General features: G+C 39.5%; 1 protein-coding gene across 9 annotated transcripts in view; it reads left to right on the forward strand.

Moving 5' to 3' along the window:
* The window catches only part of CNTN1 (contactin 1), a 396,144-nt gene that overhangs the window by 205,650 nt on the left and 165,003 nt on the right, over window positions 1-25,491 (forward strand). For 8 of the 9 annotated variants that reach the window (XM_075930057.2, XM_075930017.2, XM_075930024.2 and 5 more), the window contains one exon: window positions 21,423-21,555. In XM_075930057.2, the coding sequence (XP_075786172.2) occupies window positions 21,495-21,555 (61 nt within the window). In that variant the 5' untranslated portion in view covers window positions 21,423-21,494. Of the gene's footprint in view, window positions 1-13,305; window positions 13,326-21,422; window positions 21,556-25,491 lie in introns of those variants that run through there. The other variant, XM_089779380.1, reaches the window with a different exon arrangement.

Below are 25,491 nucleotides of genomic sequence, written 5' to 3' on the forward strand. Positions count from 1 at the left end.
ATAATGTTACGCTATGGCATTCAACTTTCAGCGCTATAGAAAGTGAAGCAAGTATGCTGGGGGTTGTTTCCATAGGCGGGTGGGAAGTGGGTAGAATATTGCCTTTAATTCCCCACCCCATAGCACTGGGCTTGAGTTCATATCTTGTAAAGACAGGTGCAACATTTTAACTGTTGACAGCATCCTTTTCCTGTCCCTTGTGTCAATCACTTGAAAATTATTTAAAAAATAAAATGAAAAAGGGCTTGATTCTCCAATGCATTACTCCAGCTTAATGTCAGTGTAACCCTATTCACAAACTGGAGTAATACAGCAGTGAATCAGTTCTACTTTTATAAATATTTTCAAAGTGACACAGATTCGGTGGGGTTGAAGTGATCAAGAATTGAGACTAAAGCCTGAAGTCAGGATTGTTTTGTTTGAAAAGGAAGAGGAGTAACAGCTGACATATAGGTCACTTCTCTTAACAGCTCATTATTACAGCCAGAACAGTAATATTTTAAATACAAATGAAAACAAAGATTACTGTCAACAATGATGATAATAATCACATGACTTGTGAAGCAACCACAAAGCAAGAAATATGATGAATGTAGCCAGCCATTGGGAGTTTTTAGCTCTCTGATTCCGTTCTTTTTGTGCGTTTTTGCCGTATTGACTTTCAAGATGTCCCCTGTAGAGGCTGAGTGTTCTCAAGATCTATTAGATATCTCAAGTCTCTACTAACATAAGTGACAGATATTTATATGTTATTTTCAGTGCTGGAATTTTTTATACCTTTTCCCTTTATTTTTCTTCTCTTGGAAAAGTACTTGCTGTATGGGTTACCTAGTAACATCACTTGAGTAGGCAGAATGCCATCTGTAGTATATTTAGTTCTCAATTAAAGAATGGAGCAGGCTGTGATTCAACTGAAAATCATTGTGCACTCTTCATTTATTGCGTTCCATTGTATTATGATTTAATTGTTCTTAAAAAACCCATAAAAATGGTTACAGAGTCACATTCTTTTTAATAAACAGCTTGGGTCCAGAACCTGTGAAGAGTGAGGTGAACACTAGCTACTCTTCCTAAAAGCCTGAACAGCTCTCCCTAATTAGTTTTTGGTTCTCACAGTAGACATACATTTTCTTCCCACTAGCTAAGTAGTTTTCAATTCAAATCTTTTTTTAATTACAAGTTGATCAGATATTAGAAGAAAGAGGCACAGATGTGCTCAGAATATTAAAGAATGTGATACAAAAGTCTAACAGAGATTAACAGGTATATAAAGTAATTATGGGTCTGACCTGTAAGCATGAGACTATTACTGTACTATTAAGGATATAGGTAAAGAGTGTGGTCTCATTTTTTGTAACAAATGTGTGACAAATACATGAAAAGCTCAGCTACAAATAGAGAAAAGAAAAACTGCTGTCTCTGGGTTTCTCCCTCTCAATGTGGCTTCTCTGATAATACACGTAGGAATGGGTAGTAGGCAAGTACAGGTTGAAAAAAATCTGCTTAGTTAGAACATGTAGTTCAGGTTAGCTGCCTATATCCAAACATCTTTTCAAACATTCGCTAGCAACCCTTGGGGAAATACAATAGGAATTCTATGTACCAGATTCTCATCTAATTTATAGTAAATAGTGCAAATCAGGGGTAAAACATGAACCAAGCAGATGCAAGGCACAGAAGTCAAAACAATCACTCAAAGAATTCTCCAGCTGGTACTTTATGCCTTGAGGTCTTGTACTGTGAGACTTTGCCTTATGTTTCTTGGTGTTTTCAGCATCATCCCTGCATGAAACAAACCACTCTAGTTGGGAAGGGCTATATGTCTCTCCAGAAGCATATTATTATTGCACCAAAAAGCACTATCCCTAGAAAATTGGAAGACTGCAAATGATACTTTAGAACTTAAAAATTGTCAGTGCATTTCACTGCTGATTCACCACATCAGATCCTGGTTCTGGCTTAGAGTACTTCTACACAGCAACATTATTTTGACATAACTAGCGTTATTTTGAAAGAACTTAGTCCACGTCTATACTGCAGGTAGTTATTTCAAAATAATGTTAAAATACTGTCAAGCTGGCGGACTTCTTACTCTGACTCCTGTAACCCTCATTGTACGATGCGTAAGAGAAGTCGGAGGAAGAGTGCTCTTTTTTTAAAAAAAATGCTGTGTAGACTTTCCCAATTTCTAAACTAGCTATTTTGAAATAAGCTATGTAATTTACGTAGCTCAATTTGTGTAGCTTATTTCGAGGTAAGCCCTGCTGTATAAACACACCATAAAGAGAAATGATAGGTATGTGTACGCTGCTTGCTGAGGCCAGGCTCTGAGTCAGGTTTGAGCCCTAGTATCCCCACCATACACACACAAATCAGTCTGACATGGGTTTCCAAGTGCTCTGAACCTGGATTCTAGGACCTTGTTTGGAGATGAGTCAGAGCCTGAGTCCTGCTGAGACTTTTGTAGTATGGACATAAGTTGAGCCACAGGTTCGAGTCAGAAGGTCTGTTTGGTACAGAGTAGGTGTGTTAATATGACTGTGAGCCCCAGGTTATGCAGTTGTAAGCCAGGTTTACAATGCAGTGTGGATGCTCCAGTAGGGGCTTTGGAAACACAGTGGCTACGTCTACACTGGCCACATAAGACGGAATAGGCATGCAAAGCAGGCAAGTCAGAATAGGGAACTCCGCGGGGGATTTAAATACCCCCCGAGGGATTTAAATAAACATGGCCGCCGCTTTTTTTCCGGCTTGGGGAAAAGCCGGAAAAGAGCGTCTAGACTGGCGCGATCCTCCGGAATAAAGCCCTTTTCCGGAGGATCTCTTATTCTTACTTCCTACTTTCCCTATTCTGACTTGCCTGCTTTGCATACTTATTCCGTCTTATGTGGCCAGTCTAGACGTAGCCAGTGGCTGTGTCTAGACTGGCAAGTTTTTCCGCAAAAGCAGCCGCTTGAATTTCCGCAAGAACACTGACTTCCTACTGTCTGAAATCAGTGCTTCTTGCGGAAATACTATGCTGCTCCTATTCGGGCAAAAGTCCTTTTGCACAAAAGGGCCAGTATAGACAGCTCAGATTTGTTTTGCGCAAAAAAGCCCTGATCGCGAAAATGGCGATCGGGGCTTTTTTGCGCAAAAGCGCGTCTAGATTGGCACGGACGCTTTTCCGCAAAAAGTGCTTTTGTGGAAAAGTGTCCGTGCCAATCTAGACACTCTTTTCCGCAAATGCTTTTAACGGAAAACTTTTCCGTTAAAAGCATTTGCGGAAAATCATGCCAGTCTAGACGCAGCCTGAGTGTATACACCAGGCCCCGCAGATCCAGGCTTATCCAGTGCCTGATAGATATAGATATAGATATATATAAGCAATTTCTACAAGGTTAATATAACAGACTGTACTTGAGTTCATGATTTGCCTACTGTCAAATTTGGAGACTTTAAAACAAGAGTTTAGAATTCTGCTCTCTTAAAAAATTTTGGTTTATGTCTTTCCAAAAACCTCTTGGAATTATTTTGGAAAACATGTATGACCTGTGCTATGTAGGAACACAGAATAGGAGACCACAATTCTCTTTGCTGGGCTTGTAATCTATGAAATGCAAGTGAAAAACCTTTATGTATTAAAAATAGGCCCCCTTTTAGTAAATCTAGTTTGTGTTTCATTTTTAGGTGCTGTCAGCAGCTCCTGAAATAGCCTTCTGTGTTGTAAAACTCACATACTACTTGGTGTGGATGCTGTAAATTTTTAATTATCTGGGACAGAAGTAAACACTGTGTTAGTGTACAAGAACTTTTGGGGTTTTTTTCCTCCCAGAATTCAAAGGCAAAGCCATTTTGGTACTCTGAACAAAATGGAGCTTTGGCAAGATGTCATGGTATTATTTTGCAAGCATTTTGTGATGCATTTGATAGTTATTCTGCTTTGCTGGCCTGTCATTTTATTTGGCTGGCCAGTATTTTTATAATAGCATTTATAAATGGATGCACGTCTATCTAGCAGAATAGCTAATGCCTTGAATCTGTTTAAAATTATTCTGTCAGAAAATCTATCACTGATGTTACTTTGACAACTAAAGTGAAGACATGACTTTTTTGTGTCTGACTTGCCTAATCCATATTTAACTACATTCAGAAATGTTGTTTTTGTCGCATCACACTCAAAATCTATAAAATGCTGCTTCTTTTGGGATCAATTCTGCAAACTGATGAACATCTTGTATCATTTTGCTGTATGTCCTCCTCTCAAATCTGAAACCCTCACAAGATCAGACCTTTGCTTGATGCATAGGATTTGCTTGCTTGTTTTTAATTTTTTTCCCTGGGCTCTTTTAAGCATAGTAGTGTCATTGCTAAGTATGGCCAATCACTCTTCTCTCTTTCATCCTTTTTTTATAAATTATTTCCTTAGTTGTGCTCTTAAATGTCCACATATATGCAAATACTTAATTGATTATTCATGCTTTTTGACTTGAGATTTGTAGATAATTGATTTAAAAAAAAACAGGGTATATGCACAATATTCATGATGCATGGTAATGTCTAAACTGGTGCATTTATATAGCTAAATCCTATATATCATTATGGAAAATTAATCTCTTCAATCTTGGGCCACAGTATAAGTTCTGTTTCTTAATAGTTCAACAAGAGGTAGGTCTCACAAAATTATGACATTACCTGTTTTGGGCATTTTATAATATGAAAATTTTTATGGGGGAATGGGTTAGGTTCTGGGAGGTAGAGCCATGGAGTTCTGGTGTTAAATGATTCGATTAAAGATGTGGAGTGGAACAGAGTTGGGAAGGAAATTGAAAATGAGGACAAAATGTTTAAACTTGATGTGGTAAACAAAGGATGTGGCAGCTGGGAGGGGCAGATGTGGAGGTAGTTGGACACAGAAACTGTTGTAGTTGAGGTTGACCAACCCTTTCCATTATAAGACTCTCTTTTCAGTTGCTTATCATTTTGTCATAAAGTAGCTGTTTGAACTGAAATTTTCCATGCCAGATGTGTGCATGTTTGGAACATTTTGGAAAAACTGGTTAGCTATTCGTTACAGTGAGATTAGGAGAAAACTTGTTTTGACCTTGTTAAATTTAAATTCTGAGCCTCCAGGCTTTAGAGCAAGGCTAAGGAGATTGATAGAGTTGCTTTTATGTCTAGAATGTACTTTTCACTATTCCTGAGAGTGGGGGAGACAGCAAAATTTAGTGACGTTATAATCCTTCTAAAAATATTAGTTCACACATGGTAAATTCTCTGAAGAATCTTTCTGCACTGAATATGCTCCAGCCAAGGGATGCAGGTACTTAGAAGAACTTTCCTTCAAGTAGTAACCCTATCCACTGCTATGAATGGTTGCAGTGCCTAGCTTTTGAGTTGGGAGCAGGGATATTGGTTCACTTGTGCTCAGTGTTCCTCCTGTTATCACGGAGGCAATGAGGAGGAAGTAAAGGAGATCACATATTTAAAAACTGTACTGTATTCTTATGCATACGCACAAGCGGGCGAAATTCAGATTGTATCAGCAATCTTAATACTGGCATTTCCTAACTCCTGAGTGCTGACTTTGGCACATTAAGGCTCTCGTGTATCGTTTGATTGATTGATTGATTGATGCTACCAGGACTGCCCAATGATTTATGCAGTAATCAAGGGCCTGACAACATCCATTGATGTAAGTTAGATTTAATCTCATTGGACACTATATCAGGACCATGTAAAAGAAAAAAAAACCAAAACTACTATTGCCACATGCTTCCTATGAATAAGTGTTGGAAACCTGTGTTACTTTTCAAGTTCCACTGTCTGATAATTGGCAACTCCTGCATGTCCTCCTCTTGGTTTCATGAGGGCATTCCATAATCTATTTTTCTAGAGGCTCATATGGTGAAACAGAAGTTCAGATATTTAACTGACCTAATATCTGCAAAAAATATGTAGTTACCATGAGCAAAAGGTTTTTCTTGCTTGCAGAGTATTTTATAGAGAGTACTGTAGTTCAATAAAGAAATCCAATATCTTTGTTGCTGTTTAAATGACATGGCTTGATTTCTAATCTAATATCTGAAAGGTTTTTGCTCTGCATTTGATCCAGTGGCTGTTCTAATAGCACAGCCTACCTCACAACAATGCATCTCTTGGTTGACTGAACATTATGAGAAATTTCTATTTATTTTCTGTGGCCCAGAGGTTAAGTTGCAGCTGATGTGCAACATATGCATGACATTTATTCATTAATAGCTAGCAAACTACAAACTGTAAATGCTACCTAATATATTGTAAATTAGAAAGCTATATAAAAAGATTGTCTGGGTAGTACTGTAAATCTTCTGAAACCTAAATAAAAGAGTATCATTTAACTTTAAATGTTCACAGTACAATAAAGTCTAATGATTAAGTATCTATAATTATTAATCTTTAATACTATAAAGAAAATAACAGAATTCAAAATAGTTTAAATAGTCTGATTACTTTCAATGACTGCCTTGCATTTTTAAGTGGGGTTTTTGTTTGGTTGGTCTGTCTGAGTGAAGGGCTTCATGGCTTGGGCAAGGGCAGGAAGGGAGAAAAGCTTCTGGAAAAGGGGCAGAATGTCACTGACTCATCACCTGGGAATATAGGATTTGAAGAGAAACAACAGGGCTGGGAACCTCCCTGTTTACACAGACCAAGGCTGAGGCAGGACACTCTTCCTTCATTTTAGATGGTAAAGTACCAGGTTTGGTCACCTCCTGCTATTAGCACTATGTCTCTTTTTCAGAGGGACTAGGAAGGATTTTTCCCCTTGCCCCCATATTGTGTTTGGTGTACTTGGGATTTTTGTTTTCTGGCCTTCTCCACAGCGGGTTTCAGGAAGCACTTTGTTCATGCATGGCATGACAGGTGGTTGGCAATATGTTGCAACTTATTATTTAAGCATAGGGTGGAGGTCCTATAGAAGTACTCTATGGGAGAGTTATATAGTGACCAGATAAATGGCTTGGAAAAGGACTTAAAAAGAGGTGTTCATTAAAGGAACAAATAGGGGGCAGTTGGGGTTTCCTATGATTGCTATGGTTGGGAGCAATCCCACATTTTTATAGCCCAACTTAATCCTCCTACGAGGCCAGCGTGGATGATAAATTCCCAGCAAGGGATTGGCTGGAATGAACTAGGATGGAAGAAGAGAGCAGGTGAAAAGCCCTCACTCTGAGTATGGTAAGTTTCCAGCAATGGATTTGATAGAGGCAGGGATGAAAAAAGAGGGGGATCTCAGGAAGCCCCTCCCCCAAGATAATTACAGAATAAATATGGGGTTACCCGCACTGTACAATATTATCTGCTGGGTAGTCACAGACATCTAATAACAAAGTTGCAGCCTGATGAAACCCATGTCAAATGTCTCCTGTCTTTCTTTCAGCATAGCCAGACAATATTGTACTCAGTGACAGCTCAAACCCTTGAAAATTAGCAGGTATCTTAGTAACAGCTACTTAGAAATTTGAATTTGTTTTTTAAACATTAAAACTGAAAAAGACAACTTCTCTAAAATCAACCAGAGAATTCTAGTAACCATTGAATTGATTTTCTTCCCTTTTTTTCTCCCATTTGCAGCTGCCTGGTAGTCTAATTCATATTGTTTATTCACAGGATGAAAGAGATGTTTCTCTTTCATTCTCATTCTCAACAGATGCGAGTGATTGATGTAAGAAAAGCCACTCTGGTTTAAAGAAAGTTGCTAGGAAACGTGCAGTTCGCAGATGAAATCCCCTACTGAGCTTGTCTTCAGCTGAACAATAAAAAAAATAGTGTGTTATGGCATGTCCTGGTTCTGAGACTATAAAAATAAATAGCCAACTTTTCATAGGCAGAAATAAGACTAGTATGAACTTATTCAAAACACTTCATTTTGGAAATGTTTTAAAATATGTATTTAAATTAGATGATTTGATATATATATAAGGTATCTGAATAGTTCTCAAGTCTTTATTTCAACCAGTACATGTTACTACACTTATGCACAGTGAAAAGTAGGCAGAAAATAAGTGTTCAGTGTTGGAAAGAAATTCATTCATAGCCAACTTAAGCTTAGAAATCTTTGTTTTAATATTTCTCAGCAATTGGACTTTGATACTATACTTTCAGACTAGATGACCTTGATGGTCCCTATGGACCTCAAAATCTGAGTCTACTTAATTTTTAGGTAAAATGATTTTATGAAACAAACCCCCCAAAAAATAAATCTATTGAAACAATGCAGTGCTGATTTCTTTTTTGAACACAGAGGCAGACATCCAACTGTAGACAGTAAACCAAGAGTGACAAGACATAACCCAAATTTCCTGCGAAAATTAATCTGTTTGCATTTTGTAAGAAGATAATGTGAAGGAGAAAATGTTTGTTATTACTGAAGGAGTAGAAAGAAAAAAATTACTTTATATTAAACTGTATATTATGTTTACAAAAGAAAATGCAGCAATATGCTCTTTTGCGTAGTAAGGATTTGTGGTGTTTGACAAAAAGACCTGATCTTTTTTTTTTTTTTGTTTATTTGTTAAAACTGTTAACTAAGAGGCAGGCAAACAGAATATTCTCTAAGAAGGGCTTTTAGGCATGCAAGTATAACTGTTAATAATTGGGAAATGTGTGATCTTAGCAATGTTTATTACTCTAAGAAGAAATAATAGCCTGTTCATAGGGTAACCCATGTGAATAAAGGACTTGCAGATGGAGCCCTACAAATCTGGAGCTTTGATGCAGATATCTGTGGATCATTTTTGCAGATATGGATGCGGGCACCAATTTTGTATCTGTGCAGGGCTCAATTTATACAGGACTGGTTTTCAGCAAACTTGTTTCCATAATAATGATGATTAAATACAGTGTGAATATACATCTAAGAAACACTTTTCATTACCTGAAAGCCTGTCAAAACATTCTGTTTTGTAGCTCCATGATTCAATAAAAATGATGCAGCTATTTTAACAATTAACAGTTAGGTCAATATCTTGCACATATCATGCATTATTAATTGCCTAGCACATTAGCCTTCCTTGTGCAAAAATTGCAGTTTATAATTGAAATACTAACTGACCCTTAATCACAGTACAAATAATTAACTGTAGTAATAAGAGAGAGATGACATAAAAAGCAATGGAGGGGAAATAGACTAATATCAATACACAGGGAGGCTCACAATGCAATTAATAAAAATAAGACCCTTTACTGATCACTTAATATATCTGGGTAAGGAGGGAATTGCAAAAATCAAAATAGAAAATCATATACTTCTATTTTGACTTTTCTGTTAGATACCAGACAAGGCAAAGAAAATCCCATAATGCTTTACTTAATTATACAAGAACCTTAATAGAGAAAGAAAAAGAAAGTACAAGGAACTAACCGAAAAAGCTCCTATTGCTAGAGGTCTATGGTTTTTTACATAAATGGAACCGAACCATAATGGAAATATGAGAGTAAAACACTAGGCCACTGTACACTAGGCGGTTATTTAGAATTTACTAAGTTTGACTTCTGAGCACCCAGTTTTACAAATTCGAAATTCTGTGTCCTCGCTAAGGTGAAGACTCTAATGTAGTTTGAGGTAGCACGTCTTCATTAATGGAGCTGGACTCAGAGCGCCAGGAAGCACTCTGGGGAGATGTAGGAGGTCCGCCGGAGGCCACTTAGTTTGCATTAGTGGCTCTGGAGCGTCTACACTAACATGTTGGAGTTACAAATTTGGGAATAGCGTTGCTCCTCATGAATAGCAGGATGGCCCCTTATTCTGGAATTACGAGCTTGGTAGTGTGGATGCATCCCTTAGAAAATTGGCCTTGGGAGATAATTGTGGACTAAGGTCCTACTGTAAATCAGGCCCTAGACACCAGCATATAGAATCATAGAATAATAGGACTGGAAGGGACCTCAAAAGGTCATTGAGTCCAGCCCCCCGCCCTCAAGTCAGGACCAAGCTCCGTCTACACCATCCCTGACAGATGTCTATCTAACCTGTTCTTAAATATCTCCAGAGAGGGAGATTCCACCACCTCCCTTGGCAATTTATTCCAATATTTGACCACCCTGACAGTTAGGAATTTTTTCCTAATGTCCAATCTAAACCTCCCCTGCTGCACCTTAAGCCCATTACTCCTTGTCCTGTCCTCAGTAACCAAGAGGAACACATTTTCTCCTTCCTCCTTGTGACACCCTTTTAGATATTTGAAAACCGCTATCATGTCCCGCCTTAATCTTCTTTTTTCTAAACTAAACAAGCCCAGTTCATGAAGCCTGGCTTCATAGGTCATGTTCTCTAAACCTTTAATCATTCTTGTCGCTCTTCTCTGTACCCTTTCCAATTTCTCCACATCTTTCTTGAAATGTGGCGCCCAGAACTGGACACAGTACTCCAGCTGAGGCCTAACTAGTGCAGAGTAGAGCGGCAGAATGACTTCACAAGTTTTGCTTACAACACACCTGTTGATACAACCTAGAATCATATTTGCTTTTTTTGCAACAGCATCACACTGTTGACTCATATTCAACTTGTGGTCCACTATGACCCCTAGATCCCTTTCCGCCATGCTCCTTCCTAGACAGTCGCTTCCCATCTTCTATGTATGGAACTGATTGTTCCTTCCTAAGTGGAGTATTCTCTATTTGTACCTCCTCTATCAGCTCCTTGAGTATCCTGGGATGCATTTCATCAGGACCTGGTGACTAAGTGATTTTTAACTTGTTCTTTGTGTATCCTATCTTCTAAACTTACCCTCTCTCTGCTTGTATTCACTACGTTAGGCACACCTCCAGACTTCTCGGTAAAGACCGAAACAAAGAAGTCATTGAGCATCTCTGCCATTTCCAAGTTTCCTGTTACTGCTTCTCCCTCCTCACTATGCAGTGGGCCTACGCTGTCCTTGGTCTTCCTCTTGCTTTTAATGTATTTATAAAAGGTCTTCTTGTTTCTCTTTATGCCTGTAGCTGGTTTGATCTCATTTTGTGGCTTTGCCTTTCTAATCTTGCCCCTGCATATAGTTTCCTGTTAGAGATGCTAGGAATTATTAGGAAAGGGATAGAAAATAAGACCCAGAATATCTTACTGCCCCTGTATAAAACTATGGTACGCCCACATCTTGAATACTGTGTACAGATGTGGTCTCCTCACCTCAAAAAAGATATTTTGGCCTTGGAAAGGGTTCAGAAAAGGGCAACTAAAATGATTAGGGGTTTGGAACGGGTCCCATATGAGGAGAGGTTAAAGCGACTGGGACTTTTCAGTTTAGAAAAGAGGAGACTGAGGGGGGATATGATAGAGGTCTATAAAATCAAGAGTGGTGTGGAGAGGGCCGACAAAGAAAAGTTATTTATTAGTTCCCATAATAGAAGAACTAGAGGACACCAAATGAAATTAATGGGTAGCAGGTTTAAAACTAATAAAAGAAAGTTCTTCTTCACACAGCGTGTTGTCAACCTGTGGAACTCCTTGCCAGAGGAGGCTGTGAAGGCTAGGACTATAATAGAGTTTAAAGAGAAGCTGGATAAATTCATGGAGGTTAGGTCCATAAAAGGCTATTAGCCAGGGGATAAAATGGTGTCCTTGGCCTCTGTTTGTCAGAGGCTGGAGAGGGATGGCAGGAGACAAATCGCTTGATCATTGTCTTTGGTCCACCCTCTCTGGGGCACCTGGTGCTGGCCACTGTCGGTAGACAGGATACTGGGATAGATGGACCTTTGGTCTGACCCAGTACGGCCGTTCTTATGTTCTAAACTGTAGTGCAAACAGGATCTCCAAAACAAGCAGTTACATTTTGATTATACAGTGTAAATCATATTTTTCATCTAAAAACACAGTAGAATGTGTTTGTTTCTCAGTAGAAAGACTTTTAAGCTGTAGAATCTATTCCTTACACAAACTTTGCTCTGAGCATAAGTAAAGAAGGGATTAATCTTTTGTGTGGTTACTCCAGGGAGAGAAATTTCAATTTCCAGAGAAAGTGAGAGACAGGGAGGCAGCGTATGATATGGTGTCGTAGTCCTGGTACAATGCCGATTCTACTTAAGATGCTAAGATGCTACTACTAATTTACATAAGGAAAGATTATGAGAACAGTAAACAAGTCATTGTACTTGCTTGAAAAACAGGACTTATCTTATTGCACTCTGGGAATATATTTTGTACATTACCGTCTGTACCAGAGGTGGGCAAAAGGGCTTCCGCAGGCTGGATTCAGCCCGCCAAGCAGGTGGATCTGGCCTGCGGGGGCCCTACTACTCCCCCGCCCCCTGGCCAATCAGGGTCTGCAGGTAGGGGAGCGCGCGAAGCCTCCTCCTGCCCTGCCAGGAGCAAGTGACACTTTCAAGTGCTGCATGCTGCTCACAGGGCGGGGGGGGGGGAGGAAAAGGGGGAGCGGCGGAGGCTTTGCATGCTCCCCCGCCTCCAGGCCAATCAGGACCTGGGGGCGGGGGAGCTGCATGGAGTTTTCTTTGCCCTGCCCTGGCCCTGCAAGGAGCCTGCGGCACTTCAAAGTGCCACATGCTCCTCACAGGGCAGGAGGAGGCTTCCTGCGCTCCCTGGTCCCCAGGCCCTGACTGGTCTAGGGGGGTGTCAGTCAATGGTCAGGGCAGTGTGTGTGTGTGTGTGTGTGTGTGTGTTTCCGAGAAAAGGTTTAACGTCCGTGTCTTTACTGCTAGGACCGGGGTCCCATTGCAGAGGGTAGCCAGCAGGCCAACAGATGCCCCTGTTTATAGGAAGAACTTATTACACCTCAGATTTTAGCTGCTAGAACACAGGGTTCCTTCGCAGTGGGCAGCCTAGGGAAGGCTGAGAAGTGCCCCAGCTGACCTGTCACCTGGGAATGACACAGATCCAAACGCCCCAGCTCTTCCTATACCTGTCCCTTATGACCGGCTGAAGTTCTTTTAAATTGTGCTTGGTTCTGTTACAGCAACTGAAGGAGTCAGGTTAAAGTTTAAACAGTTACAGGTTTATTAAAGAAGCTTATAAATCATATGGTTACAATGGCTATTGCTCTATTTCTTAACTGCTAGCAAAAATAATTTTTAAAAATGGTTACAAAGAAGATAAAGATAGAAAATAGAAATAATGGTACCAAGTGGCAGCTTAATCTTTAAAGAGCTCTAATACTATGTATATATATACTTAAACAAAGGACCACATCCAGGTACAATTTTTACCCCCTTCTCTGCCTCTCGACTGCAGCGTGTCAGGCCAGAGTCGGTCCCTCAATTCCCCGGAAAGACGAATACGATGTGGGCATCCCCTCTGGAACCTCGGGAGGTCAAACACCAAACCTGATCAGCAGATAGGTGGTAGATTGACGCTCAGAGTAAGTGTGCTGCTGGGCCTATCTTTATACCCCTGGTTGCCCGTATTCTCTTTCTTATCTTAAGAGGCCAAATTGTACCGGTCCGTTTTGTGGCGCCAGTTATTACAAGCAAGTTTCAAGTTAATTTACACTTGTAAGAGAGGAAGATAACTAAATTAGGAGTGCTGGATGTTCTTGCTGAGCGGGAGATTCCTCCCCCCGCGGACGGCTGTGTGTTCGTATCAATATGGGTTAAGTCAAGGGCACTTCTGTGCAGCCTCTTTGTCAGCGATTAGTTTGACCACCCTCTTATTTCTGCTTACAGTTGTCCATGGTCACTGAGCCAGCATATCTAAACCTCCTGCTCCAAGGTTTTCAAAGATCATGCTGTTTTTCACTGCTCTGTGTGCTCTGCATGCTTTCAAGCAGACAAAGATGGATGTTAAAATGGGGGTTCATGTCTGGCTACAGGGTGGGAAAGCGTGCCAAGCCTCTTCCAGAGCATGGGTGCCTAGTAGGAAGGGGAAGCAAAGAGGCTGCCCCTCCCCAGACCAATCATGGTCTTGGAGTGAGGTAGCCTTGTTCCTTCCCATTTAGGCCCCACCCTTCCTGTTTAGGCCACGCCCCTTCCAAAATGGCCTGAGGCTGCTTCAAAAATTTTTGAAGTGGCCCCTGGGCAAAAATTATTGCCCATCCCTGGTCTATAGAGTTATGGGAAGTGTACGTTCAATTGCAGAAGCTCCACAGACCTACCATACTAATTAAAGAGATACTGTCTTGTTCTTACTGCTAAATCCCTACCTTTTAAAAAAAATAATGGTGACTGAGGACAAGGGTGATGTATTGATGCACAATTAGTTTTACTAGGTGACATTTTTAGGTGCTGGACACATGGAAATCCAGTGCACAAAATGTTGAAATCTTTACAAGTCAAAATTCCCATCTTCAGAGAAAACCTCTGTTGAAGCACACAAATTGCCACAGGATTTGGCCCATAGATTTAAAAGTACTCACTACATCTTATGGCTTAGACCACTGTGCTTCCTAGAGAATTGTTGTCTGTGAAACGACAACGAGATTAGTTTAAAAAAAAAACAGAGCTATTTGAATTGTCATTTATTATGCATTTAGACTTTTTTTGGTTAGCATAGTATTTATGAACTGATTGTGATTTTCTTTAAATGTTTCAGCATTTAAGATTTTCAACATTCAAGATTTTCAGCATCTTGCTAAAGAATTCCGATATTTTCCAGATTTTAGGTTGCTCATGAACTTTATACTTAAACTAGTTGCTATATGTTGTGCTGGAGTGTATGATAGGTGACTGTCAAAAATGTGTCTGACCTATTTGCAGTCACAGTCATGATGGAGGCTCATGGGCCTCCTTTCATTCAAGCTAAATGAGAGAAGCAATAAAGCATCTTTTATTGAGTAAGATTTCTAAAATGGTAGCAGTCACCACTCAGGTTGCTGGGCCATGTGGGAAGGACTTACTCAGGAAGACTAAAGCAGGGACTGAATGAAAACACAGGGGCTGAGTCATTGACTTGTGAAGTGTGTATCAGAAGCAGAAAGTGACTAGAAAGCTGAGTACATACTGAGAAACATTGGTAGCATGTCTGTGAGAGAGTAGAGATTGAGCTCCATGTGGCACAGGTCTGACTAGAAGCAGGCTTAGTTTTCTGAACAAGAAAACTGCCTCCTGTTTGTTCATACTATGTTCATGAAAATGTCTTCCCAGTTTTATAGAGAATAATTAATAACTACTTTTTGAGTATAGTATTTCAATCAGCTGTGCATCTATTCTATAGCAATTTAATGTAGAGCCCATATCCTTAGTTTGCTTATGAGAATACCATATAGGACTGTCTCAAAAGCCTGATTAAAATTCAAGTATAGCATGTCTATAGCTTCCCCTTATCCACTAAGCCTTGGCCTACACTAGGGAGTTACTTTGAAATAACTCTCCTTATCTCAAAATAACAAGTGGAGCATCCAAACTATCAAGCCTATTATTTCAAAATAACGGGTTGCTTTCCATGAGGAATAATGCATATTTCAAAATAGTTATTTTAAAATAACGTTTGTGTGGATGCTCAGCTGCTGCTGTTTCAATATGACTAATTCGCAGAGTCAAATTACTCCCCAGTGCTTCCTGGGGCTCTAAGTTGAGGTAGCACATCCACATTAAGGAAGACTGCCTAGGACTAATTTCAAGGCTTCCCTATAATTTAGACATTCTATTTTGAAATAGTTATTTCGGGAGTTATTTTGAAAAAAATTCTAGTGTAGACATGCCCTCGAGCAGTAACTGCATCAAAGAAAGATTTTAGGTTGGTTTGGCATGATTGGTTCTTAATAAATCCGTGGTGGCTATAACTTAAACCCTGCTATCTTGTAGGTGCTTGAAAATTGTCTAAGAATTTGTTTCATTATCCTTCCAGGTACTGAAGTTAGGTTGAGTGACCTGTGATTGCCCTGATCCACATTATTTCCCCTTTTAACAACAAATACTAGGTTTGCCCTTCTCCAGTCCTCTGGGAATGATTCCATCCTCTGTGAGTTCACAAAGATAATCAGTAATGGTTTTTTTTGCTCAACAACTTTTCCCCTGGAGTACTGGTATTTTTTTTTTAATTACAAAAAGATCACTTTACTTCCGGTGACTTCAGCTTCATTTGCACTTTTTCTCACACAATCTTTAACTGTAGTCCTCCCTTCCCTTGTCTGTTATTTTTAATTTGTGTATTACAGACACTTTCCTTTTGTAATGTGGTAGTGCCATATGTTTAATTTTCAAATAACTATGTAAGTGTTGTGAAATACTTAATTGGTTCAAAAGTGAAAAGCCAGAATAATCCTGTACCACTTACTTAGGCTCTAAAAAGTGTGCAGTAGAAATAAGGGCCTGAGTGTGCAGTAGAAATGAGGAGCTGTAGCCCTCTGGAGCAAGTCTAGGAGCCATTGTGCCATAGCAAGTCACAATGTTCCTGCTGCGCAAGGTGCAGCATAAATTCTATTCCACAACTAGCCAGCTCCTCTAGCTAGAGTATGTGTGAAAGAGAGAGCAGGGCCCCAAGAGGATTACTTCTTCTATATTTAGCAGTGTGTGGGAACTGCAATTGTGGCTGGCTCATGTGGGCAAAAACAAAATTGTCAAAGGGAAATAAATGAATTAGTTCAAGGTCCATTTAATTAAATAGTAATGAAATCTGACAGGGATGCAGGCAAGCATTTGGTATTTTCAGCATCTGTTTTAAAAGGTTTTATTAATTTTGCTGGAATTATGTGCCATTGTAAAAAATTCATGGCAGTAAAAGATCTATAGAGATAAATCTGGACATGTACAGATGAGTAAAGCAAGCCATTTTGATGAACACTTTTCACTTATGATACAATCTGCCTCTTACTCCAAAGAGGAAATGGTTGAGAGCTTCAAGCCCTAGTATCTTTTGATATTTAATAAAACAATAGACATGATGCGTGAGCAGTGCACACCCAATTGTCTCTTCTGCCAGTGCTCCTGTCTTAGATCAGTTTGAATAGCCGCTTGGGTAGATGAGTAGCAACATCATGCTCAGTGATACTATCCTGGTCCTATAAAAAGTAACCTGTGCGCTGTCTCATTTAATAGCAGGCAGTACTACTGACTTGACTCAGGGAAATACATCAAAATGCCTCACTTCTCTTCTATAAGCTGAAATGAATCAGTTTAGAGAAAGCGTATATGAAGTCCTCACTCAGCTGAAGTCACTGGAAGTAAAGGAAGATTTTTATATCTTGTCAGGGTGTGTCTCTATACTTACAGCTAAGTATGCTTAGTATTTATAGTATGGAGATTTACAACCACAACTTCCATTAACCCATATTTCTGAAGAGGAGAGAAGAGCTTTTCAAAATTGAATATAATATCTGGAAAGATCAATAAAAAGGGAGATACTGGACAGATCTTGCATCAGCAATAGTGGCTCTAATTTCATAGAAGATAGAATAGTCTTAAACAGCATTAACAGTTAATCGCATTGCTTTCTTATGTTCAAATACAATTATTAGCCATTGACCTGGAATTGATAACATGAAAAACTTATAGTTACTATTGTTCCCAGGGGAATTCCTGTTGCATTATTATTTAATTGTGTGTATCATTTTGCAATAAGTATGCATTTAACTCATGTCACCTCAGTGCAGACATGAATGGGCAATGAAAAAGCAACCTCATTAAATGATGAGCTTCATAGTCAGAAAATGTTCGGCTCTTTGGAAATTTTTTGAATGATTGGCAGCATCTCTCTCTCTCATTGATCCAGAAAAATGTAAAAAATACTTATCACGGTGCTACCTAGTGTTGCTTCTTGGAAGGAGTGGCGAAGAACCCATTTCCTGGCATTGGTTTTAGAATTCAGAGATGGATGATATGATGTAGCTGGCCTCTTCAATTACTGCAAATTCCTGCTCTTGTTGAGTTAATTTGCCATAATGTTCAGTGTATTAGGCTATGTTAACATTTTCTGGTTTTCTAGAAGAAAATTCTTCCTAATTATGCATTTTCGGCAAAACGGACAGTAGTGCTAGACTTCACACAAATTTTAGTGCTGTGGTAAAGGCAGGAGGGAAAGGTTGTTTGTGGAAAAATATTCCACATAGATTAACAGATTAATCCTGGGCTAGATATACATACACATTTTTATTGACCTAATTTTTTTTTAACTGGGGGCTGTTTCAAATAAGCCAGGATTCCTTGGACTGCACAATGGTGGTGTATAGATTCTGCTGAACTTTAGTTGTCTTTAATCTGAATGTCATAATTAACAGGCTCTGATAGCTAAAACGGCTTTTAGACTGCTTTTTGAAGATTTCATAAGCCAGAATGAACAAAAAAACATACTAAATTTGTCATTCTCTACTTTATACTGATCGCACTGGGCAGTAGATGCCATATTTCCCTACAATGAATGAATATTATGCGACTTTATATAGTTTTTTTAATAAATCCCATCATCAGTACTGGTGCAAAGGTGCATGGAAATTCAATCAAAGAGAAGACTGAGAAGGGGACATGATAGCAGTTTTCAGGTATCTAAAAGGGTGTCACAAGGAGAAGAGAGAAATTGTTCTCCTTGGCCTCTGAGGATAGAACAAGAAGCAATGGGCTTAAACTGCAGCAGGGGAGGTTTGGGTTGGAGATTAGGAAAAACTGTCCTAACTGTCAGAGTTGTTAAACACTGGAATAAGTTGCCTAGGGAGGTTGTGGAATCTCTGTCTCTGGAGATATTTAAGAGCAGGTTAGATAGACACCTATCAGGGATAGTCTAGACTGTACTGGGTCATGCCACGAGGGCAGGGTATTGGACTTGATGACCTCTTGAGGTCCCTTCCAGTTATAGTGTTCTATGATGCTATGATCAATGAAAGAGATCCCCATAGGTCTGTGATTGGTTAGATAAGGATTCACTTTAAATTTCCTAGGTTGTTCCTTAGGAAGAGGACACACAAATGGAGCATTGAGCTGGACCTGACCAGAGCATTGTGGGATCTCAGAAACAACAGAATTTCCATTAATCCAAATGCCATTCATTCCAGAATATAGCATTAAATCGATCTAATTTAAAGTTCAAAGATCTGTATTTCTGGTATTACAGAATCCTACCTCTGTGGTGTTTTTGTTTTCTTTTCTCAACAATGTCAATTTTTCAGTAGACCTGGAAATATTTATCCGCCTATTATTTCTCCTATATGGTCACACCCATCTATTGCAGGCTTACTATCCTGTTAGCAATCAGTACATGATAAAAATATGTACATGATAATGAATCAGCAGCTGCCCAGATAGCTCTCATGAAAGTGCTCATTAGGACAAACCAGGTGAAAGGGGTAGGTGAAATGGAGCGTGAGCAAGTAAGAAAAAAGAGTAAAAGGCATTTACATTTAAAAACAGTACAAAATCTCAACCATGACATGCCTAGATCCTCAAAGGTTATTTAGGTGCCTAACTTCCCTTGATTTCAGTGTCTGTAATGTTGCTAAATGGTGTCTAGAGAAAAGCCAGAAGACATAATCAGACTCCCTAGCATATGACAAACAGGTTGGTAGAAAGCAGTTTTGGATCTGAGAAAAGAAAGGCTTCATGATGCTTGTGTTGGCCAATATATAATCATGCATTGGAGTCCAAAGCAAAAAAGGATCTTAAAGACACTGTGTGAAGAGTTTAATCTTGATTGAAAGGTGTTCAAGTATATTTTCACCATATTTGTATAATGGAATAGAGTCATGAAGGCAAATTAAACCCCTTAAAAACTGAAGTAAACCAAATGGATGGTGTCCATGCATGGATAGCATATGCAGATATATTCCATCAGGGATGGGATGGAAATTATATCCTATCCATGGGTAATAGAGAAACTAATGACACAGCAGAACCAATGAGCAGAAGATGTGATGGATGCAAAGAATGTTTTTATACATGTGTCAAGGCTGTTCCCCACTCTGGCATGACAAATGTAGAAGTTGGGGGCCCTCAAGAGCACTCCAAAACCTTGCCTCTATAGGTTCTGATACGAAAACTTCCTCCCACAAAATCCTAATACCCAGATTTTGGGGGACGCTGCCACCACCCAAGTAATTCCAAGAAAATCAGGGAAGAGATCACTTGGGAAACCCCCTTCCCCATGCCCCAACCTCCATTTTGCTTGGAGTTGGGAAAAACAGAGGGAATCCACAGACAACAATGGATTCTGCCCTTGTAACTAGGCCGTGAGTCCTAAGGACACAACCATCAACCAATACTGGTTAATTAGAAAAAAACTAATCTTTAATTACCAAAACAAAACTACAGTTGCAAGCATAGTAAATTGGCTAGATGGAAAGAGCCACCATTTGATATAGATACTCAGGGAAAGTCCCTGGGCTGAAGGCTCAGTTACAAAAGAGAAGAAAACTATTAGCAAACTCAGACATTATTACCAAATCCCCAAACAAGGAAAACAATAAACCCTGATGGACTATCTAAACTTCTTCCTACTTATACATTTTAAGAAGTCTGTTCTTGGAAAGAGAAGCCTTTCCCATCTCCCTCAATAGCTGGGAGAAACTGTTCTAAATCTCAAACAAAGAAGAGAGAGAGAAAAAAATTCCTCTTTTCCAGTTTGAAATTCCTACCTGCATTGTAATTGACTGACCACCCGATACCTTGGCTAGGAGACATTACTTAACCCCTTAGTCACCGAGTGCTGGTGCATAGCAAGACAACATGGATAGCAAGAAATCCATCCAAAAAAACAAAATATATACTTCAGACACCATGACTCACTGCCTAAAGAAATAGATAACAACTAGCAGGAAAGTAAAAGCTAGCAAAATATTCCAATTTAAAGAAGCAGGAAATATAGAAGCAAAGAATTCTCCAAAGATATGTCTCCAAAGAATTCTCCGAAGGTATGGATCCTGCTCTGGAAGGATCCAAATGAAGCAGTGTGCATCCATTACTGGGTTCATTGCATTCATTGCACCTCAAGGTTAAAAAAACCTACTGAGAGAGTAAAAATTAATATTGTCTTTCCATGGGTTTGTCAATTACAGATTAGAACTCTTAATAGCTACAACATGACAGGAAAAGGAAATGCATTTGGAAAGAGATTGTATGCCACTATATCATGGTCATTTTTATGTATATGACACAGAAATCCTTGGGATTATATTGTAAATTTCTAGTTGGCATGAGTAAGGCTGAGAGAATCTGGATTTATATCATTTGCTATAAACGAGAAACTTTTCCCCAAGCCCTCTAAGCTGTAAGATGTATATACAAATTGCAACCATATCCAAACCTATCCTGGTTTTGGTTTTGAAAGATGAGCCAAAGCACAGCCTATTGCATTAACCCTTCTAGACTTAGAATGGTTCAGATGATTGATTATAAATTGCTTTGAGATCTTTAGATGGAAGATGCTCAATGAGTACAAACTGTATAGAGAGTGATCATACACTTGGTCTACCAGAGTCCCCTTAATTTACAAATATTTACAATTTTCTGTCTAGGAAACATGGAAAATATAGGTGATATAATTGTTTGTGCAAGAACATTCTCTTATCAGAACTCTTTCCTTCCTTTTTTTTCCCCAGGTATTTTTAGTTCCCTGAGCATTTGTGTTGCAAGGCAGAATTCCTTTTGAAATAATCACCTCTGAATAGAAGATGAAAATGTGGTACTTAATCAGTCATCTTGTTACAGTGTGTTTCATCTTCTGCCTGGCAGGTAAGATGACCTCTCATTTTAGTTAAGTGAATTAACTGATTTTCATTGCTACACATTTCAAGGTCAATGCTGGTATTTGTATCCGATTTAATTTATTTGTGCAGATGTAGTGAGCTATTAAGTGTGGATAATGAAACTGGAAGAAAGAGTTTCACAGTCTAACTGAAGCAATAATTTGAAATAAAAATGATCTGATCTTACATTTGTTTCTTGGTCTGTCTGGTCTACTAAAATGCTGTTTCCATTGATTTATCAAGTTTTACACACACACACACACACACACACACACACACACACACACACACACACACACACACACACACACACACACACCAATATAAGAAACAGCTGTTTGTGGCCAGGTTACCAAAATGACTAGAAGAATGGAAAGATGTCCATGGGAGAAGAGATTGAAAAGATTGGAACTGCTGTAATCAAGACAGCTTTTAATGAAATAACATACAATTTTTTAAAAATCAGCATTCAGCAGCACTAGCATATGGTAATATCTTGCTATGTATCCTGTATAACAGTGTGTTAATGTGGCATATGTTGACTTTAATTAAATTATAAATCTGTACTTTAATTAGAATTGCTGTAAAAATCAGATTTTAGGTATCTAGTCATTTAACACGTTAAAATTAGGGGGTGATTAAAATTTGAAATTTTGGCTCCGTGCTTTATAGCAATATCATCCAATTACAAAGTTCAGATCCAGCTTTGAATTCTGACTATCTTTTTCAACCACACAAAATGCAAAAGACTTCAAGACAAGTAAAAGTTCATTAAATAGTAATTATTTCCACCATAAACAGATGTCATTTTCATAATGATGAAATACTGCTCAGTTTGTAGAGCCAGTGCAGGCAAAACTCCATTTCAGGGCACATTTTGCATTGACCACATGAGTTAATCTTTGGTGTCTAAGAAGGAGAATTCTTTGGTGTCTAAGAAGGAGAATTCCTAAGTTGTGTATCTTATAAAATGCAGGCTGAAACAGATTTTGAAAAAATTCAGGTATCTTACAAATAATATGAGAAATTTGATGCTAACATTGAACCAGACTGTGAATCCCTTATTGCCAGTGGCAAACAGTACTGTGCAGTTCCTTTTGGGTTAATAGAGCTGCTTGAGTGAGTAAGAACTCACCAATGGGAACGAGAGGCTCATGGTCGGGTCCAGTATTACCTCCCATATGGGACATTGTCTTTTTTTCCCCTCCATGTTAATGTTATTTATGGATCAGAAAACCTGTTACGGAGTCACAAAAGCCAAATGTCATTGTGATGTCAATCCATTATTTCTAAGGCTGTCCTTCCAGAAATGACTTCTCATAGTCATGTAGTTTGGTCTACTCATGGGAACATGAGTGTATTTTTAATCTGTGTTAGAATTATTCCAGCAGTATGTGCCGTTTACCCTGGTATGCTTAGTTGGAGATCAAATTAAATTCCATTGAATGACATGGCATTAAAAATTCTTGAATGTAAAGGACTATACATTTCAGGATCTTATATACGGCTTTCCTTCAGTTCAGATGTGAGAGCTACTGATGGGGCAGAGAGTAATTTGCTCAGTGGTTTCTTTTAACCCTCGGCTTTTCTTTTCCAAAAGCTGTCAGCTCTACTCAGCAACTTTACCTATGCCATTTCACCCTGGTCACTTCAACATTTTGATCAACATGATTATCAGCTCCTGTAGCTAAGTGAGTGTTGGGTTTTGAATTACACATAAATTGTGTGAGTGAACCACTGCACAAGTGTTCAGCTATTTCATTTGAAACGACCCTGTGACAGGCTACTGGCTAGGAAGCCAGAGCCAGAGCTCTGTCATTCTAACTCTAGCAGGAAAAGTTAATTGGAGCTGGCTGAGTAAGCCCAAAGCCAAGGGGCAAATGGGGAACAGTTGCTGGCCTCATTAGCCTCAGGGCTACAGAAGGCTGACAGGAAGAAAATAGAGGGAGAGGAAGGGGAGGAGTGAGGGAGTAGAAGGTTGAGTTCCATGGCTAGCTGCCAAAGCTAGCAGTCCTTGAGCTGACAGGTCTGAAGTTTCGTAAATAGGAAGTGGTGAGAACTGACACTTACAATAAAGAGCACAGGTGATTGCACTGAAAGAGAGGTCTCCAGCTGCTTTGTGAGTACAAAAGGGTCCAAAGGTCAAGAGGACCCTGTTACAGACTCCCTAAATTATGCCTCTAATTATTTAATAAGTATGCTGTAGTAGTGGCCAGAGGCCTCAAATCAGCAACGGACTCCAATAAGCCTGGTGCTCTAAAATCATACAAAGACCCAGTTCTTGCCCTGAATGTGAGGAGTCCAAGGGGAGTGACACTGAAGGAGATGGGGGAAGAGATATAATAAAATGTTAATTTAATATGCATGTATATAATTATCATTATTCTTTCTCTTGTTTCATGAGGCATAAGGGAGCGGTTGACAAAGGCTTCCCTTGTCGACCGATCCGCATCTTGACTCGCGCGCTGTGCCGACGATCAGCTGAGCCGGAACAGCGTGGTGGCCATTTTCATTTTAATGAAGCTGTGGGTATTTAAATCCCTGCTTCATTGACTATGTTGGGTAGCCTATTTTACATGCCTCTGTCGGCAGAGGCATGTAATCTAGACGCATCCTAAGATCCTGTATGGAGAAAAAAGAGGAAGTGAAAGGTCAAGGAGGGATCTGAGGGTAGCAAAAACAATTTTTTTTGAATTCTGGGTGTAGTTTGGCAAAATAATGCAGTTTGGGAAGAAATATGGCAGAAGTGAATGTGTAGTGGTGACAGAGATGGCCCATGTGTATTTTAACGATTTATTCGCATACACCAAATATTTCTCCCTGATTTCTGGCAATTCAAAACTAAGATTCCATGTAAATGTATTAAAACAATTGCTGAGGGGCTTTAAGGTAGGTTAAAATGAAAAGGTACAAACAATTGCTATAGCAGTTCATTTCAAAATCTCATAAAAACACTGTCAGTGGGAAGCCTTTAGTTACTTTGATGAGATGAAGTGGAGAAAAGTAATGCAGTTGCTATTCGGGCAGTGAACATCTCCAGCAGTGGGAGTAGCATTTATTTTTCAGGTAAATCCGTGTTTGCAATCTAGTCTTGCAAATAGACGTTGATGAAAAAGCCATAACTAATTTCAGTGCTTCACTAGCTGATCCATTTCTGACACATCATCGTTCAGAGTGCACTTTAAGTGGAGCAAGGTGAATGAGAGCAGAAATCACTCAGTCAGGAGTAGCGTGATGATTGGCTGTCCTGTTTCCAGAGATATTTCATGCTTATCATCATCAGTCCTGGACTTCCCACCATATCTGGGCTCTCTCCAAGCCCCCATCACGTTTCTAAATTGGCTACTTTCCTGTACAGATTCACCTCTTCCCCCCCTGCAGTGGTTGTGATTTTAAGCTTTTCTTTTTCATCAAGTTGACCCTAAGCAAACAGGTCAGTGGCTCATATGGCCTTGACTCAGTTTGATATACTTGGGTCTAGTACATCAGGTTTCCATTTCAGTGATGATATAGCTTTTACTCTGTTTCCCAGTAAAGCATATGCCAAAACCTAATGACCCATTTTTACTGTATTTCATGAACACTCAATTTTATTTGGCTAAAAGTAGAATCTGTGAAACCAAAATCATAACCATATCATGTGACATGCCACACTAATTGCTTTTTAATTAAAATATTCAAAATTGCACCTGCTATCAGACTTTCTATTGCAGTGGTCCCCAATCTTTTGGGGCTGCCGGGCGCCTGGGGGTGTGGCCGCTCATGCACCGCATGTCTGGGGTAGAGCCACTCACGGGCCATGCACCCAGGGGTGGGGCTGCGCATGAGCCGGGGTCCACACATGCGCTGCGCACCCAGGGCCGGCACCGGCATGTGCCATGCGCCTGGGGCCGGGGCCGGCACAGATTGTTCGGTGGGCGTA

Source organism: Pelodiscus sinensis, chromosome 1, assembly GCF_052426305.1.
Source record: "Pelodiscus sinensis isolate ZL-2025 chromosome 1, ASM5242630v1, whole genome shotgun sequence".
In the NCBI taxonomy this organism is placed as follows: Eukaryota; Metazoa; Chordata; order Testudines; family Trionychidae; genus Pelodiscus; species Pelodiscus sinensis.